Source organism: Amphiprion ocellaris, chromosome 6 (genome assembly GCF_022539595.1).
Source record: "Amphiprion ocellaris isolate individual 3 ecotype Okinawa chromosome 6, ASM2253959v1, whole genome shotgun sequence".
NCBI lineage: Eukaryota > Metazoa > Chordata > Actinopteri > Pomacentridae > Amphiprion > Amphiprion ocellaris.
In genome coordinates, this window is record NC_072771.1 from 46,698 (window position 1) to 65,616 (window position 18,919).

General features: G+C 44.4%; 3 protein-coding genes across 3 annotated transcripts; all 3 read right to left on the minus strand.

Annotated features, from left to right (window-relative positions):
- Positions 1–10,662: 10,662 nt before the first annotated feature.
- On the minus strand, positions 10,663–11,919 carry LOC129349186 (formin-A-like). The gene is made up of 3 exons (XM_055011699.1): positions 11,707–11,919; positions 11,370–11,618; positions 10,663–11,281 (listed from the first exon to the last, which is right to left on the minus strand). Exons 1-3 carry the CDS (start codon positions 11,769–11,771, stop codon positions 10,693–10,695), a joined length of 903 nt encoding a protein of 300 aa, XP_054867674.1. The 5' UTR covers positions 11,772–11,919; the 3' UTR covers positions 10,663–10,692.
- LOC129347250 (uncharacterized) lies at positions 11,827–14,691 on the minus strand. The gene is made up of 7 exons (XM_055011698.1): positions 14,552–14,691; positions 14,200–14,468; positions 13,838–14,080; positions 12,847–13,402; positions 12,517–12,741; positions 12,117–12,438; positions 11,827–11,966 (listed from the first exon to the last, which is right to left on the minus strand). The coding sequence occupies exons 2-7, from the start codon at positions 14,362–14,364 to the stop codon at positions 11,918–11,920; spliced, it is 1,560 nt and encodes a 519-aa protein (XP_054867673.1). The 5' UTR covers positions 14,365–14,468; positions 14,552–14,691; the 3' UTR covers positions 11,827–11,917.
- Positions 14,692–15,260: 569 nt separating this feature from the next.
- LOC118471765 (uncharacterized) lies at positions 15,261–18,005 on the minus strand. Its single transcript, XM_055011700.1, has 9 exons — positions 17,905–18,005; positions 17,211–17,240; positions 16,898–17,112; positions 16,634–16,824; positions 16,196–16,531; positions 16,009–16,103; positions 15,831–15,917; positions 15,698–15,716; positions 15,261–15,389 (listed from the first exon to the last, which is right to left on the minus strand). Coding segments are annotated over exons 3-8 (723 nt in total). The 5' UTR covers positions 16,910–17,112; positions 17,211–17,240; positions 17,905–18,005; the 3' UTR covers positions 15,261–15,389; positions 15,698–15,714.
- Positions 18,006–18,919: the final 914 nt, after the last annotated feature.

An 18,919-nucleotide genomic window follows, 5' to 3' on the forward strand; every position in this document is an offset into this window, starting at 1 on the left:
TAATATCATTATAAAAGAGGCAGACAAGGGAGGACAAATTTGCATTCTGGACAAACAAGATTATTTCACAGAAGCAAATAGACAACTACAGGATAAAAACTATTACTTACCATTAGCTTTTCCACTACAAACAGAAAAAAAAGTCACGGTCAGACAAAAAGTAAACACCTTATACGAACACAAATACATAAATAAAAAACAACTAGCTTATCTCTCAGGTCCCGATTATCCACGAGCGAGATTGTTTTACCTGCTCCCGAAGATACACAAGGCACCGGCATCTTGGCCGGTGCCTCATAATGTTCCCAGTGGACGTCCCATCATCAGCGACTGCGGCTCCACTTCCTATCACATTACAGAATACATTGATCACTTTCTAAATCCACTGTCCAACAAACATAACAGCTATATCAAGGACACCTATGATTTTATTGAAAAATTAAAAAACATACGTGTTCCGGAAAATACCTTTCTATTTTCAATAGACGTAGAACCACTTTAGACAAATATAGATACAAAACTGGGTCTTAGGGCCGTTCAAAAAGCTTTCATCCAAAGCCCGGATGCTCAGCGGCCGGACCAAGCTTTCTGGAGCTTTTGGAGATTACCCTGACCAGAAATGATTTTATTTTCAATGACAAATCATACTTACAAATTTCGGGATGCGCCATGGGTCGCAAATACTCACCAGCATACGCAGACATATATCTAGCCGACTGGGAAGCTACAGCTTTCACCAAATGCCCTACCACACCCACACTGTATCTGAGGTACCTGGACGACATATTTGGCCTATGGCCACATTTGGAGAGAGAGTTTAACAACTTCATAGACATACTGAATAATCGTCATCCCAGGATCTGCCTGAAGGCAAATCTACAATGCCTTCAGGTGGAATTCCTGGACACGAGTCTTTTTCTCAGATTTTTCCCTTGGGACGAAGGGCCTCTCTACTAAAGTTTACTTTAAAGAGACGGACAGACATGCTCTGTTATTTAAAACCAGTTATCATCCTAAACATACCCTTGCAGGAATTATAAAATCTCAGTTGATTAGATTTCACAGGATTCGTACTTACAAGGAGGATGTTGAGGCAGCCACCCGTGTCCTTTTTAGGGCCCTTCATCCCAGGGGATATTCCTCCAGGTTCCTCAGATACATAAAAAAACAAGTATCTGAAATTTTCCAAAACAACCAATTATTCCAGCAATAATGATAAACAAGCCATAATACCATTTATAGTAACCTATTCAAAACAACTCAGACCATTAAATTCTGTATTTAGGGGTAATTTCCAACAGCTCCAGACAACAATTCCATCTTTCAATAAATACAAAATGATTACAGCCTATAAACACAACAAAAATTTAAAAGACATATTGGTTAAAATAGTGGTTAAACCATAACCAACAAAAAATAAGAATAAATAGGAAAAGTTTAAAAGGGTTACTTACTTTGAAAACATCCATTCACAGCTGGGAGGGCCAGTCCATGGAAAGTACTCCATGGACACGAAAAACATAATTTACGCCATCTGTTGCAAAACCTGTAAGAAAATCTATATAGGAGAAACAGGGAATAACCTTAGGATAAGAATGTACAGTCATACTTACCTTGTCCACAGGAAAAACGACTCCACAGTCCTGTATAGACACTTTTTGGAACATGGCGGAGATAAGATTACTTACATGGTCCTTGAACACAACGTCAGGTGGACTCGGAGACAAAGGCAGGCGGCTGAAAGGAAACGGATACACAACTTAAAAACAGTACATCCTTTAGGGCTAAATGAAAAATATTGAGTCAGATTCTTAAGAAAAACTTTAACTATAAGATCAAATAATTGCTCATTTCCTTCTAGATCCATAACATCTGTAACGGAAAGCACTTAAGTACTTTTATCTTCCCTTTCACCTACAATAGTAAAATAAGAAAAACAACATCATAAGCACTTAGTCCTTCCTTGAAAAAGGAAAAAAAATCTATGAAATTATTGTCTTACTTATCCATCCACCCATCCATCCATTATCTATACACCGCTTAATCCTCACTAGGGTCATGGGGGGGCTGGAGCCTATCCCAGCTGACTCGGGCGAAGGCAGGGGACACCCTGGACAGGTCACCAGTCTGTCACAGGGCTACATACAGAGACAAACAAGCACTCACACATTCACACCTACGGGCAATTTAGAATAATCAATTAACCTCAGCATATTTTTGGACTGTGGGAGGAAGCCGGAGTACCCGGAGAGAACCCACGCATGCACAGGAAGAACATGCAAACTCCATGCAGAAAGATCCCGGGAAAGCCGGGATGCGAACCAGGGACCTTCTTGCTGCAAGGCGAAAGTGCTAACCACTACGCCACTGTGCAGCCCCCTGTCTTACTTATTATTTATTTAATTATTTATTCATTATTTGTTTTCACAAAGTTATTCTAGTACTGATGTGTTTGTCTATTAAATTTTTCAAAAAAGTTTCCTTTTGATTTGAATTTTTTAGTAGAAGGAATTAATTAAAAGCATGTACGTGTGGTTTTGTTATGCATGATTTAGCACTTCATTAGATCTTTTTTCTAAACTGCCTCCCTGTTATCTCCCCCCTCATCTCTAACATCATCAACACTTCCCTCAGTACTGGCTGTGTCCCCTCACCCCTCAAGCTCGTCTCTGTCTCCCCCATCCTCAAAAAACCTGGTTTGGATCCAACCTCCCCTCACAACTTCCGGCCCATCTCCAACCTCCCCTTCATATCCAAAACATTAGAACGTGTCGTCGCTGCCCAGTTGAAAACTCATCTCACCTCCAACAACCTGTATGAAACCTTTCAATCCGGATTCCGCTCTTATCACAGCACTGAAACTGCTCTCCTCAAGGTCACCAACGATCTCCTCCTCTCCTCAGACTCTGGACAAGTCACCATCCTCATCCTCCTCGACCTCTCTGCAGCATTTGACACAATCAATCACTCCATCCTCCTGTCCCGCCTTCAATCCTCCATCAACATCACCGGCACCGCCCTCACCTGGTTCACATCATATCTCACTAATAGACAACAATTCATCAAGGTCAACAACTGCACATCCCCCACCGCCCCCCTGTCCCATGGTGTCCCTCAAGGATCAGTCCTTGGCCCCCTCCTCTTTATCCTGTACCTCCTCCCCCTCGGCAACATCATCTGCCGCCACAACCTACACTTCCATTGCTACGCCGACGATATCCAACTCTACATCTCCACCAACACCACCGCCACCACCACCCTCCCTTCTCTCTCCAGCTGCTTGGCCGACATTAAATCATGGATGAGGAAAAATTTTCTCCTGTTAAACTGCGACAAGACTGATCTCATCTTTATTGGACCTAAATCACTCACACCATTTCCCCACTCCCCCATTACCATTGGTAACACCACCCTGTCTCCTTCTGCTCACATCCGTAACCTCGGTGTAATATTTGACAGCAACCTCACTTTTGAACCCCACATTAATCAGATCACCAAAACTGCCTATTTCCATCTCTGCAACATCACCCGTCTCCGCCCCTTCCTCTCCTTCTCAGCCGCTGAAACCCTCATTCATGCCTTCGTCACTTCCCGCCTTGACTACTGCAATAGCATTCTCTTCGGCTCCACCTCCAAAGTTCTCAATAAACTTCAGCACATTCAAAACTCTGCAGCCCGACTCCCCACCCGAACCTGTTCTCATGACCATATCACCCCCGTCCTGCGGAACCTCCATTGGCTCCCCATTTCACACTGCATCCAGTACAAACTGCTTCTCCTCACCTTCAAGTCCATCCATAATCTTGCCCCCTCTTACCTTACCGATTTGCTCCTCCCCTACACCCCCCCCCCCCCCCCCCCCCCCCCAGGAATCTCCGTTCATCCCACGCAAACTTCCTTTCCATCCCGCACAGGACCAGCCGGCGACATTAGGGGGACAAAGCCTTCGCCATTGCCGCCCCCACACTCTGGAACTCACTCCCCCATGCCCTCCATGACTGCACCAACCTCACCACATTTAAATCCCTTTTAAAGACTCACCTTTTTAGATCTGCTTTCCGTAAGTGATTCTGTATTTTATCTTGAACTTGATTTACTGTTTATTGATTTTAATTAACTGTTTTATTTTATTGTATTTTATGTACAGCATCTTTGACTTACTTGTAAAGCGCTTTATAAATAAAATTTATTATTATTATTATTATTATTATTATTATTATTATTATTATTATTATTATTATTATTATTATTATTATTATTACCTCTGTAGGGCATTATAGGGTAATGTAGGTAAAAGTACTCTTATTTATTTGTTTATTTGCAATTTAATATTATTTCAGATGCGGGTCTTCTCAAATTATGAAATGAAAATGATCAATATTTAGAGTATAATTAATCTGACAAAAATATAATTCCTACCCCTAATTAAACATCAAACATAAACTGGATCAAAACATATTTCTCAACTTTAACCAAAATCAGAAGGTGAAAACATTTATCTCAACTGAACAATAAGATAACAACTAGCCTAAATCACTCCTTTCTAACCTTAACCACTTGACTCAATAAAATACATCCAATTATAGCGTCCGACCTTAATAAAATAAGCATACTGGTTGTAAACCTAACTAATTTAGTTCAAAAATAACATCTAATTACACAATAAAAACCTTCCCAAAGCATCCCTCCTAACCTCAACCAACTCAACTTATGAAAATAAATGTAATTATATTTTACCTTAATTAAATAACAAATTCATTGTAATTTGCCCTAATTATATCTCTAACCCTAACCAAATTAGCGTATATAAAACACATTCAACTAAAAACACCTAACCTTAAACAAACAGTAAACTTACTATAACTTGACTGAATCACTTTTTCTAACTTCAGTCAATTTACACGAAATAAATCTAACCAAAACATCTAACTCTAACCTAACAATAAACCTGACAGTCTGCCTAAATTTTTTCTAACCTGAACAAAATTAGCTTATCAAAATAAAATTCAATATCTAACCCTAATCATACAATAAAGTTTTTATAACCTGCCCAAATCACTCTTTCTAACCTTAACCAATTTAGCTTATCAAAATAAATATACGTAACTACAACATCCAATCTCAAGCAAATAATCCACTGTAACTTGCCCTACTCATTTCCTTAACCCTAATCAAATTAGCATATATAAAATATGCCCAATTTTAAATATCTAACCCTAAGCAAATAGCAAATTTATTATAACCTCACCAAATTACCTTTCCTACCCTTAACCAAACTAGCCGATTAAAATAAATCTCATCAAAACATCTAACCCTAACCCAACAATGAACTGATTATAGCCTGTTTAAATTCTAATCTTTTATAAGCCTAACCAAATAGTTAAATAAACAAATCTAATAATAACATTCAACTGTAACCAAATAGCAAATTAATCATAACCTGCCTAAAATTAGAATCTCTTTAACCCTAATCAAATTAACCTATTAACGTAAAAATGGACTAAAATAATTAACCAAACCTAAACAATACATCTATTATAGCCTGTTTAAAATTATTTTCTCTAACCCTAATTCAATTACTCACTGAAGTAACTCAACCCTAATTTAATTCTAAACTCATTATGATTTGCCCAAATCAAACTCTTTAACCAAATTGGCCTAATGAACTAAAATTTACCATAAGACATACATAGGAGCAAACGCAATACTCTAATAAAAGGATACATTCTGCAAAAATTATAAATATCCATATAACCTTTGACCTCACAATTCCTTCCCGGCCGAACAGGACGTACCATCAGACCTTTTCTCCTCTCCCCTCCTCCTCCTCAGCTCTGGTTCTGGTCCGGTCACTCCATCCGGGCTGCGGTCCTGATAATTGCTTCACCGGGGTTGGACAGTAGATTCAGAAACCTATGATCACCGGTTCAAAACCCATCAGAAACAAAACTTTCCTTATTCATCCTCTTCCAGTATTCAACCATATAATCACAATAACTTATCATTTATGTACTCTGAGGTCCATCCGGTCAAGAATCAATACAAACATAAATAGCAATTTTAATCATTCCAATACAACACTTAAAATAAAGACAGCATATTCTAAACAACCATATATGACACTTATTACTCACGTATAGTTTTTTTTTTCTTGGTTTTCTTTTGTTCTCTTTTTTCCTTTTTTATTTTCTTAATTCAACAGTAACATAAAAAGACCTGTGCCAATCTTCATAGCGTGCATTTTTTAATCATGTTATTTGTCCCCTAACCTAACCCTTTTACCCAAACTCCCTGCCCTGATATCTAACCCTAACCACAACCCCCTACCCTGATTCCCTGACCTTTAACTCTAACCCCCTGCCCTGATATCTAACCCTAACCACAACCCCCTAGCCTGACTCCCTGACCTTTGGCCCAGACCCCCTGCCCCGATATCCTACACTAACCCTAACCCCTACCCTGACTCCCAGACCTTTAACCCAAACCCCCTGCCCCGATATCCTTCCCTAACCCTAATCCCCTACCCTGACTCCCTGACCTTTAACCCTAACCCCTTGCCTGAATATCTAACCCTAGCTACTGCCTCCTATCCTGACCTTTGGCCTATAACCCTAATCCCTGGCCCTGATAGCTTATCCCCTACCCTGAGTCTCTAACCTTGGGTCCTGATGCCCGGCCCAGACCTTCCCATCCAAATCCCGACCTCTTTAACAAACCTGGCCTTCAACCTTAGTATCACATCCCTGAAAATGTTCCCATTGAGTAGGCCTCCCCTCCAGGTGTGATATTATATATGAGGCATTCTGACCCTAATCTCTGACTTTTTTAAACCAGGCAAATAAATGAAGGCTATACAGCCCCTGTGCCCGTGCACACCCGAAGCTGGGGTATCCCCTAACCTAACCCTAACCCTAGTCCACTAAAAGAGGTTAAAAAATTCCTATCGTGGGTCAAAAATTAAAAACAATTTGGACATATTGGGGAGTGGGTTTTTAAAAATTACAAAAGAAAAACAGTCACATTGGGGAAAAGGTATTTAAAATTATTTGATTTAAAGCAAAGAACTATGGTTTAAAATTAACAAAAAGACAGTCACATAGGAGGAGGGAGTAAATGAAGTTATTGAAATTAAAAGCAAAGGGCTACGGCGGAAAATGAAGCAAAGAAATAAACCCAAGAATCAAAGTCAAAATAAAAAGGGAAGAAGCGTACATAAGGCCAACAGCTATTGCATAACTTCAAAATAAATTCAAAATACTCTTAAAACCTAAAGTTTGACTATTGGAACTAATAAGACCAAGAGTTATTGCATGAGTTAAAAATAAATTTAAAAACCATTAAACCAAAAGTTTGACTAATTGGACAAACAGAATTTTATAACCCCAAAACCAATGCTAAATTATGTATAAAACAGTTTAAAAACAAAGTAAAAAAAATTTACCTGTACTTACCTGGATGGATCCGGACCTGTGGGAGGAAAAAACCTGTGGAGAGAGACAAAAACACAAGTAGAACCAAAGCAAAAAGGGAAAACCAAATCATGAGTAATTGGAAAACTAAAACAAGAAAACACAATTTCAAATGAAGGAAAGGGGGCGGAGACACGGGGTATAAAAGAAAGGACAGACACATGAGGAGCTCATTTGATGGGGATAGTTTGAAGAAGCAACAGCTCACCAGATGGGAACGGGTGACCCATGCCTGAAGAAGGCCCAAGAAGGGCTGTAACGTAGCTACTGGGCACCCTAAAAGGTCTATTATGGGATGGCTACCTAAAAAGGGCAAATTAACAGGGTTTTCAGTTTATAAATATATCTAATTAATAAATAAAAAACAAAATTAATTTATTATCTATGATACAAAGCCTAAACTATGGAGTGATGAGGGCAAGTGAGGTCTGGGTGGGGTACCTCACAGGGAGATGGCCCGTGCACTGCCGACTCCTTGGGGAGTTGGGACCCCTGTGAGAGGAGAGTTTCCCTTAGAAGACCGCCCAGGGGGTCGGGCCCTCCCATGAGAAGTTGGATCCCCTAGCACCTAAACCTAACCCCAACCCCAACCCTAACCCTAACCTTTCCCTACCTCTTATGCCTAACCCTAACCACTTACCTGAACCCTAATTACATACCCTAACCCTAGTCTTTCCAACCCTGTTTCTCCTAACCCTAACCTTTCCTTATTTTTAATTTTATCAGGCCTAAAAACAATCATGTTAATTGACGATTCCAAATTTCACACATTTACTAACTGGAAAAAGTTCAAAACAATAACTTTACAAAAGTTTAAAACAATTTCTCATTTAAAAACTATTTATTTTATAATTCAAGTTAAAAAAAAAACATGCATGCAAAATCTGGTTAAAAATATCAGCACATTAAAAATACATTAAAAAACATACATGCAAAAACTGGGTTAAAAACATTAAAAAGTATTAAAAACATTAAGAACACATTAAATATATATATATATACATCTAAAATTGGTGAAAAAACATTTAAAAGCACTAAAAAGCATTAAAAAAACATACACAGGCAAAATTTGGTCAGTGGGGTTACTACAGCTCATTCTAACCATAAAAACTAAAATTCAGAAAAGTTCGAAGGGCGGAGCTATCGCTGGTATAAATAGACAAGCAGACCTTGCTGGGTCATTCTTGCTCAGACAGCCGAAGGGGAAGCATGTCAGCACTGAAGCTCTGACTGCAATACAATTAGTGTTTCTTTTGTGTGCCTGGCCTGAAGAAGACCAGCAATTGGTCGAAACATCGCGCTTTACAGGCACATAATTTTGATTTGGAGTGGGGGTTTTTTGGTTTATTTCTTTGTCTTGCTTTTTGAGAGAATTGTTTTTAGTTCTTCTTAGTTTGATTTAAAAATATTCATTTTATTTAAAAATATAGTATGTAGATATTAAATTATTTAAATAGAATAGCAAAGGCGAAATTAAAACGAAAAGACAATGGTTGCCGGTGGTTGGACGGAGGTCTGCTATGGCAAGTGGGCTGGCCACAACCAATGGACCTGGGACTGGGGAAGGAGACCACCCTGGAAGGACCGTGCACCTCCTGCTCCCAGAAGGAGACAGGTTCATTCCCCTTCCCCTAACCTAACCCTAATCTCAACCAAATTAGCTCATGAAAATAAATGTAACCATAATATTTAACCCTAAGTAAACAATAAACGTATTGTAACTTGCCCTAATTCTTTACTCAACCCTAACAAAATTAGCATATATAAAACATATTCAACTATAAATACCTAACTCTAAGCAGAGTAAACTTATAACCTGACCAAATAGCCCTTTCTAACTTCAACCAAATTAGCTGATTAAAATAAATTCCATTAAAACATTTTACCCCAACCAAACAATAAACTGATTACAGCCTGTTAAAATTACAATTTTTTCTAACCCTAACCAAATCAGCTTAATAAACAAATCTAATAACATCTAACCCTAACCAAACAGTAAATTTATTATAATCTGCCTAAATTAGAATCTCTCTAACCCTAACCAAATTAGCTCATTAAAATAAAATTGACTAAAATACCTAGCCCTAACCAAACAATATATTTATTATAGCCTGCCCAATTTATTTTCTCCAACCCTAATTAGCTTAATAAAATAACAACTATAATACCTAACCCTAATCTAACAGTAAACTTATAACTTGCTCAAATCAAATTCTCCAACTCTAACCAAATTAGCTTAATGAAATAAAATCAACTATAAGGTATACATAAGAGTTAACATAATGTTCAAATAAAAGGACATACTACACAAAAAGAGTTAACATTCACATAACCTTTGACCTCTCATTTCCTTCCCAGCCAAAGTAGGACGTACCATCATGCTTTTTCTCCTCTCTCCTCCTCTTCAACTGTGGTCTTGGTCGGACATAGGCTGGACGCCAATCTTCTCGGTGGGGGGAGAAGGGAAAAGCGGCGGGAGGTCATCGGTCGATCCCCGGCCATGGCGAAAGTGCGAAACGGCCGGTTCGGCGGCTCGGACGCAGCGGGACGAACGAAACGGCGAAAACGAAGCACGTCAACGGGTACGGTACCATCGCGTACGCATGGTGGTACCGGTACGCGCACAGCATAAGCGTGGAAAATACTGCACCGTTATACTGCAGTATAAACACACACACACACACACACACACACACACACTGTTAAAATTACACATAAATTATACACGTATTTACTGATATACATGTACTTTGTACACTCTGTGTAGTAACGTACACTCTGTGTGTGTATCAATGTACTTGTGCACTCTGTGTGTAGTAATAGGCACTGTGTGTGTGTGTGTATGTGTGTGTATGTGTGTGTGTGTGTGTGTGTGTGTACTAGGATACATGTACTCTGATTTATTTCCATAACTCTACTAACAGACTGTTTCCCTCTAGGAGACCTCATGTTCCAGCTGATAGATCCTGATGATCAGGTTGACCTCTGACCTCTGTGTTAATGTGTTTTACTGAGCCGCTGAAGTTCAGATGTCCTCAGTGTGATGGAAATAAACAACAGGAAGAATCAAGATGCAGATGACATTCTTTTTATTTAATAAATTCTATTTATATATATATATATATATATATATATATATATATATATATGTGTGTGTATATATATATATATACATATACACATACATACATATACACATACATACATATATCTGAACATGTTTTTAACCAAAAATAATTTTAACGAAAAAAAAAATTGAGTCTGTTTTCTCCTCTGGAGGCCTCCTCATATTTTCCCTCCACTCCTCTACAGTCATCCCGCCGACAGCTGCACAGTAGGACACACCTGCAATGCGTGTGTGGCCAGTGTCCAGCCGTTTGAGCTGGCCACACTTACTGCAGGTGTACTGTGCAGTCTGCCGGCGGGCTTTAGTCCGTGGTGGAGGGCCCTCTCCCGCAGCAGCAGCCGCAGCAGCCTCCTCGGCTGCCTTCCTCTTCCTGTAAGCCGTCGTCCTTGGCAGCTGAGTCAGTCCAGGAAGAGGAGCGGCTGCAGGAGCAGAGCCGATGGCTGGAGGATGCTGATGAGGAGGAGGAGGAGGAGGAGGAGGAGGAGGAGGGGCTGGCTGACCTCCAGCTGATGGTCCAGGCTGCTCCTCAGGTCCAGGGAACACGAATGGCTGTCCCTGTCCCACCTGCACCAGGGACAGCCCTTTGGCAGCAGGGAGAGGCTCATCTGCTACTGCTAGAGCAGGGACGATGCCAGTTCCCTGCTCCAGCACAGTCCTCTTCCAGGCCTTCTGACGACGTGAGAACCTGAAACACACAAAGAGACTTTAGGCTGCTGGGTTTTCATTAAAATAAAACAAATCATAGATAACAAGAGCTTCATATCAGCTCTTACCACTGAGAGAGGGTCCTCTGGTTGAGCTCAAAGAGCTGGATGGTGGTCTGAGCCATCAGACGCGGGCACACCAGCACTGCCTCTCTGATGGCCACGTAGTCGGTGAGGACCAGGGACCACCGGGTCTTTGGGACCCCACCGACACGGGCTGTGGCGGGGTGGAGACGGCAGAGCTGGCTGCAAATGGCCTCGACCAGGCGACTGGCGCTGGGCCAGTTTGCAGGGCCCGCGTTCTGTCCGAGCAGGCAGCTAGAAGGCAGCGAAGGATGAGATGGTTGTTACTGTACAGGACTGGAGCGGACGGTGGTGGAGGAACGGCTGTTTTAAAGAGACCTACCGTTGGAGACTCTCCTTTCCAGGACAGGAGGTGTTCTTCCCCTTCGCTGCCTTGAACCGCCCCATGGGCTGCCTCTCCTGGTGTCTCGCAGGGTAGACGACTCGGCGCTTGTTGCACTCTGGCAGGCGTTGCCAGAGTGCAATGAGCCTGTCTACCCTGCTGTCAGAGAGCCCCTGAAGGTTCCGGATCTCCACCAGGGCCTGGGCCAACTTCAGGACATGTTGGTATCCCGGCTGACCATCAGGACCCTGGATCTCCTCCTGAAGAACCACAGGGGGAGAAATGTAGAAATTGAAAAGCAGAAAGCATAAAGTGCTGTTAAATAGTTTCTCCAAGGTGCTTTTTATTTAGATGAAGAAACCGAATCCTCTGCCGTTACATTACTGGTGGTTAGTAGTTGCAGAAGTTACCTCAGAGTCGGAGGAGTATGGGGCAGCCGGAGTTGGTCCTTCCGGGCATCAGGAGGGGCGTCCTGGTCAGGGGCGGCCGGACAGGATGGCTCAGACCTGGGTGCGTCAGCTGGATCACCTGACCGGGCTGCTGCCGCTGTGATGGCGGAGGGGGGCTCTGGCTCGAAGACCGTGGGGTCCCCGACATCGTCCTCGAACCCCTCATCCGCCTCCTCCAGCGCCTGGATGGCAGCAGCCTCGTCCGGAGCGTCAGGGTCCAGACTGACATCCTCAAGCACACGTCCGGTCTGCTGGTACAGGTACTCCACCCCGATGAGCTCACCTGAGACAAAGCATAAGGAGGGTCAGACTCACTGCTCCAACAGCTGACATAATGACGGAGTGTTTTCATATCATCTACCTGTGTACGCAGCAGGCCTGGTGAAGTCCTGAAACATGTGAAGGCCAAGCACCCGTTGGCTCTTCTGGTTCAGGATGTGCTTGAGGTGGCCACAGTAGGAGCGCAGAGACGCCACTTGCTCCTCAGCTGCAACCGGAGGTGCAGCTGCTGCTGCTCTGTCCTCATTCCACCTCACCAGTCCATCAACCAGGAACACCTGGAAGTATTTGGCGCTGGCACTGTAAACTGACAAAACAGATTTTAATTCAGACATTAAGTGTACGGTATTAGCACACGTCATACACTTACTACATAATGTTTCTGTATTGCAGGCTGAGAGACAGGAGTTACCTGGGATGAACCGGTGGAGGTGGAAGGACTCCAGGGACGTGGAGCCCCCGGCGCAGCGATAAACCGGCAGGCTGACCCCGCCCTTTGTCAGCCTGCCAGTCTGGCTGTACAGCTGCACGCCCGGTGGGTCCTGAATGCAGCTGAGGTGGCGTCTCTGCGTCTTCCAGATGTCCTGGATGCGGAGAGCGTCTAGCAGCGGGATGTCCAGGGTGTTGCGTCCGGCCGGAAGGCTGAAGGTGTCCAGGAGGTCGTTGACGAAGAGTGCGGTCTCCTCGGCCCCACGCGTCCGCCGACGACAGTGGAGCCTCCACTCCTCCTTGGAGATGCTCCGGATCACCTCGGCGTCCGTCAGGCCGACCATCCCGTGCTTCCCCTCCAGCTCGGACCGCTTGGCCTCAGCGAGACGGCGGGCATCTCCAGAATCCACCTCGAAGATGCAATGAGACAGCTGCCTCATGAAAGTGGGGTAGAGCTGGTGAGACTCAGTGGTGACACCAGATGCGAAGCACCGCATCAGGTGCCAGATGTCCAGCCTCACCAGCAGCTGTCCCCACTCCTGTGAAACAGAAAAAAAAACAAAACAGAATTAGAATTACAATAGCTTTATTGTCAAATACATGGCATGCCGAAAATAGAAATAGCTTCCACTGGACGGTGCATAACAGCAAGCAGTAAGTATTAAAATATCAATATTAAATAAGAAAATCAAATGTATGTATGTATGTGTGTGTATATATATATATATATATATATATATATATATATATATATATATATATATATATATATATAAATATTAATAAAACGATATTTAATAAGACAACATCAGAGTTTTAATTATCTGTGAGGTGGTTGGAAGTTAGAGTTTTTATGTCCAATATGTTCTAAATGCTCAGAACAAAACCTGTCCTGACTCTGGTCTATGGTCACGTGGGTAAGGAACATGAATGATGTCTGACTGTCAGGAGTCACATTAATCTCAGGTACATACTGGAAATAAGGCAGCTGTCTTGGACACGCCGTCTCGGCTGCAGCAGTCCCGGTCTACGTAGATGAGCTGGGGGGGAGCTACCCCGGTGTGCTGGTATCGCCTCATCAATCCGGCCACCATGCTGGACAGGCCCTCAGAGCCCTCTGAGGAGGTGAGGACACTGATGAGGACCTGCCCATGCTCGTTACCGACAGTAACCCACGCGGCCGTGTCCGAGGCGATACCTGCGAGCTTCTTCGTCACCTGGACGGACACAGAGACGCACAGGTTTCAGTGAGAGACACGTCAAACAGATAAACTTCCTTCACCTTCTTGGTTTAATCCATCTTCAGGATGGATCCAAAGGTGGACGTGATCCTGGCCTTGTACTCCTCCAGCCACATTAGGACGTCGTAGCCGTACACCGTCAGCAGCCACTCGGCTGACGGCAGAGGGGGCATCTGGGGCGGTGGTGGAAACGGCCCCCTCACGGAGCACAAGGCCAGGAACTGCTCACACACGCCGAGGTAGTGGATCGCTCTCCGCATCCAGGAGTCAGTGTGGGTCTCCCGCAGGGTGTTGCACAGCTGAGTGGCACTGTTGCCAAGAGTGCGGGACTTCAGCTGTGCAACCACCCTCAGGTCAGGACAACCTGCAGCAACAAGCAGCAGCATCACTCTCAGTTTCATCCATGTCCAACACGCAGGCACACAGTGTGGTTAAACTGGCTCTTACCTGTACATGAGTACAGCAGGAAATTGGCAGCTGTAGGTGTGGGGCAGCTGCCTGATGATGCCCTGTGACCAGCCTCTGACCTTCTTCTTACATCGACGGCACTCTAGGTACTCAGTGGCCATGAGATACCAGCCGTCGATGTCCAGGACCCTCCGGATGGTCCTGTACAGCCCAGCCTTCATCATGGACCCTGTGCATGAAGGCTGGGGGCATGTCAGCTGCAGACGCCAGATCCTGTGTGGCATCCACAGGAACAGCCGACATGCGAAGAAGGGGTCGGGGGACGCGGGAGGCTGACTGTAGACCGGCCGGGTCTGGGGAGGGTACCACCAGAGGTTCAGGTCTCCGATGAGCCGTGGCCTCCCCGAGCTGTCCCTGGAAAACAGCACCCGGCCGATCCACTGCTGCTGCTCTGCAGTGAGAGCTGCTCTCCAGGAGTCAGGGAGCAGCTAGAGAGAGAGAAATCAAACAACTTCAGCACCTGGGGAGCAACACAACACCTGACAGGCCACACCTACTGTCTGACAACTCACCTCAGCACTGCCAGCAGGTGGAGGAGGTGGTGGGGCAGCCATCTGCTCCGTCAGTGCAGGTGGTGGTGGTGGTGGAGCCTGGACCGCTGGGGCAGCCTGGACCCATAGGGCAGCCTGGACCCGTGGGGCCACCAGAGGTGTAGCCTGGGCCACAGGAGCATGAGGCTCCTGTGAGGCCTCCAGCATCTCCTCATCAGTGGGCTCCTCTGGCCCTGCTGTTTCTCCATTTTGCCCCCGTGGCAGGGAGGAGGTAACAGGAGGTGGAGGAGGAGGGAGGAGTGAGAGAGGGGCCTGTACTGCTGAGGCTGCAACAGAAATGTACAGTTTTAGTTCCATGAATGGAGTTAAGATGAGTTGAGGTTAAGGAGCACAGCAGGACGGTTTACAGAATCAGAGAGACGTGATGAAAGCTAATTACACCGACGGCTGGATGCAGGCAGCAGCTGGAGGGGGGGGGGGGGTTATGCAGGTAAAGAAAAGCGGGACGGAGGAGAGGTGTGTCTACAGGTGATCTCATTAGTCAGGATGATTCAGGTTATGAGCAGCATGGCAGTTAGTGATCTGTGATTAACCCACAAAGACACCAGAAAGTTCTAATGTGACACTGACTTACTGTTTGGTTTCCAGTTCTTCTGTAATTCAGAAACATTTACAAAGCAGAAGGAAAAGACAAGTCAGCATGTATTCAAAGTTTCTGTTATCACCAACATGTTCCAGGTGTCAGTCTGTCTTTAATGAGTACTTACACTCCTCTACGTCAACTACTGCCTGGACCAGCTCTTCATCCATGGGCTCCTCAGGTGGTTCTGAGGAAAGAGCTCGTCTGGAGGAGGCTGCAGTGGAAATACAGAAACATGAGGTAAACAGTGAGAAAAACAAGTAAAGTTTAACTCTGTATTTCATTGAGGCTGAACCAGAGCTCACCTGGAAATGCAGGCTTAGACACCACCAGCTTCTTTATCTTTGCCTGCATTTCCACCGCAGAGAGAGAACGCCGGCCAGAGACAAAGGCTGCAAATCTGAAACCGAACCACACAAGAAATATAAATATTCCTTCAGAAAAACCCTCAAAGATCACCAAAGTCAAACATCAGCAAAATGAAACACATACTGGGATGCAGCTCTGGGATCCTGCATCAAAGCCGAGACAGAGACAGAGCTGCTGCTGACGGTGGAGGAGGTGGAGGTCCTAGTAGCAGTGGAGGTGGAGGAGGTGGAGGTCCTGGTAGCAGTGGAGGTGGAGGAGGTGGAGGTCCTAGTAGCAGTGGAGGTGGAGGAGGTGGAGGTCCTGGTAGCAGTGGAGGTGGAGGAGGTGGAGGTCCTGGTAGCAGTGGTGGCAGCAGCAGCAGGGTTACTCCTCTGTCTGTCTCGGCTTCTGACGTAGCGGACGGCGTTCTCCATCTGCGTGCCTGGAGCTGGCGCCTTCCTCCTCAGGTAGTTGACGAATCTGCAGATGATAAAGGTCCTCAGGTGACTGAGATCTTCACTGATCATCCAGCAGATGTTCTATCATGACAGAATCTTTAAATGTTTTACAGTGAAAACATACCGGATCTTCTTTGGGTCCTCAGCCTCGTACAGGCTCTGCAGGGTCTCAAATCTGAAGTCGCCGAAGCCAACAAGGGCCTGTCCCTCCTGCCCAGGCTGGAGGGACTTCACCCGGGCCTCCTCAAACGCATTGTGGAACCTAACGGCTTCCACAAAGTCCTGGTAGTCTGAGGAGTACCGGGTGAAGGCATCCTGCAGGTCCACAAACCAGAATTAGAGCTGCAGTCAGAATGTATGTCACAATAAATCAGGTCCAGTCATTCACCTTGTTGGCCATCAGCGGGGACTGAGACCCTGTCCTCTCTCGCTCCTTCTGGTGGGAGGAAACCAGATTAACGGCGTAGCCCACGTCGTTCTCCAGCAGCCAGTGGAAGGTCTGGCCCTGTAGCCGGCCTGCCGGGGCCCCAGAGCCTGAGCCTCTGGCGAGGCCTTTAGCAGGAGGGTCCCGTTAGGGGCCCTTCTAAAAGTTGGATGTTCCATCTAAGCAGAGAAAATGAAAATGAGCAGAGAAATGCAGCAGCACTGGAAGATTACTGAGAACAGAAAATCGATGAAGGACACCAGTGAGGACAACTTACTGTTTACGAAGCTAAATCTGAGCTCAGTTCCTGTAAAGAACAGAAAACTCGTCAACCAGTTTATCACACATCTATTTACATTACTGACAACTTTACACATCAACAGTCTCTCATTTTATATATATATATATATATATATATATATATATATATATATATATATATATATATATACACACACACACACACACATATATACACACACATATATATATACACACATCTATCTATCTATATATATATACACACACACGCATATATCTGTGTTCTTCAATGTTTTTCTATATGTACATTCAATACATATACACATATATACACGTGTATTTCACACATATACATATACGTAACCACATACATATACACATGTAAACATGTTACTGCTTATTTATTACAGTCATAAAACCTCACATTAAGCTGTTTAATCTAGAGAACGGACATCCCAGCATGAATGTTAGCCAGCTACCACAACACACGGAGAACACGATATGATGCTACGCTAACACCACACGATGAAAACATCACATCAGTTTGTGACACGAAGTCACGACTTTTTCACCATTATTTTTACATGTCCAGTTCGAAAACACACTACGGTACCTCAGTGTGATGAGAGTCAATCAAACTCGTGATTTTTAAAACAGTTTTGCACAATTACGTCGTTAAAATGACAGAAAGAAGATGCTGCGGTACTTACAGCAGATTCGGCGAGAATACACTACTGCGCAAGTGCGGCGCAATGGTGCTTGGGAAGTCCCGAGGGCACGTGACCTAATTGGAACAATCGGGCTATCCGATTGGGCGCCAAAAACTCGACAGCAGAGATTGGAACGAGCGAGCGATGTGATTGGCCGAGCGGAAACAGCAACAAGCGGGTCGCACTCAGCACCATGACAGAGGAGAGGGTGCCCGGGAGTACAAGAGGAAATTGGAACAATTGGAACAGAGAAGGTTGGGAATTCAGTAACAGTCTATCACAGGGCTATACGTAGAGACAAACAATCACACTCGCATTCACACCTACGGACAGTTCAGAATCACCAGTTAACCTCAGCGTGTTTCTGGACTGTGGGAGGAAGCTGGAGAACCTGGAGAAAACCCACACATGTCCAGGAGAACATGGAGACTCCATGCAGGAAGATCCCAGGAAGGCCGGGACATGAACCAGGGATCTTCTAGCTGTGAGGTGACGGAGCTAACCACCAAGCTATTGTGCAGCCTTGGCCATAACTCAATACATTCATGTAGCTGAAGGTCAAACGGAGCATCAAAATGGGGCAGAAAGGGGATTTAAGGACTTTTAACGTCACATGGTTGTTGGAGTATTTCAGAAACTGATGATCTACTGGAGTTTTCACCAACAACCATCTCTAGGGTTTACAGAGAATGGTCTGAAAAAGAGAAAAAAATCCAGAGAGCAGCTTGTTCATGTGAGGTCAGAGGAGAATGGGCAGACTGGTTGGAGATGATAGAAAGGCAACAGGAACTCAAATAATCACTGGTTCCAACCAGGGAATGCAGAAAAACATCTCTGAACCACAAAATTACCAACCTTGAAGAAGATAAGATAAACTTTATTGATCCCACAGTGGGGATAGTTCACCGTTACAGCAGCTCCAAAGGAGAAAAAGTATAAAGGCAGTACAAGAATAAATAATAATAAACCCACGGGTTTCAATAGGGTCTTCACACATTCGGTGCTTGGACCCTAA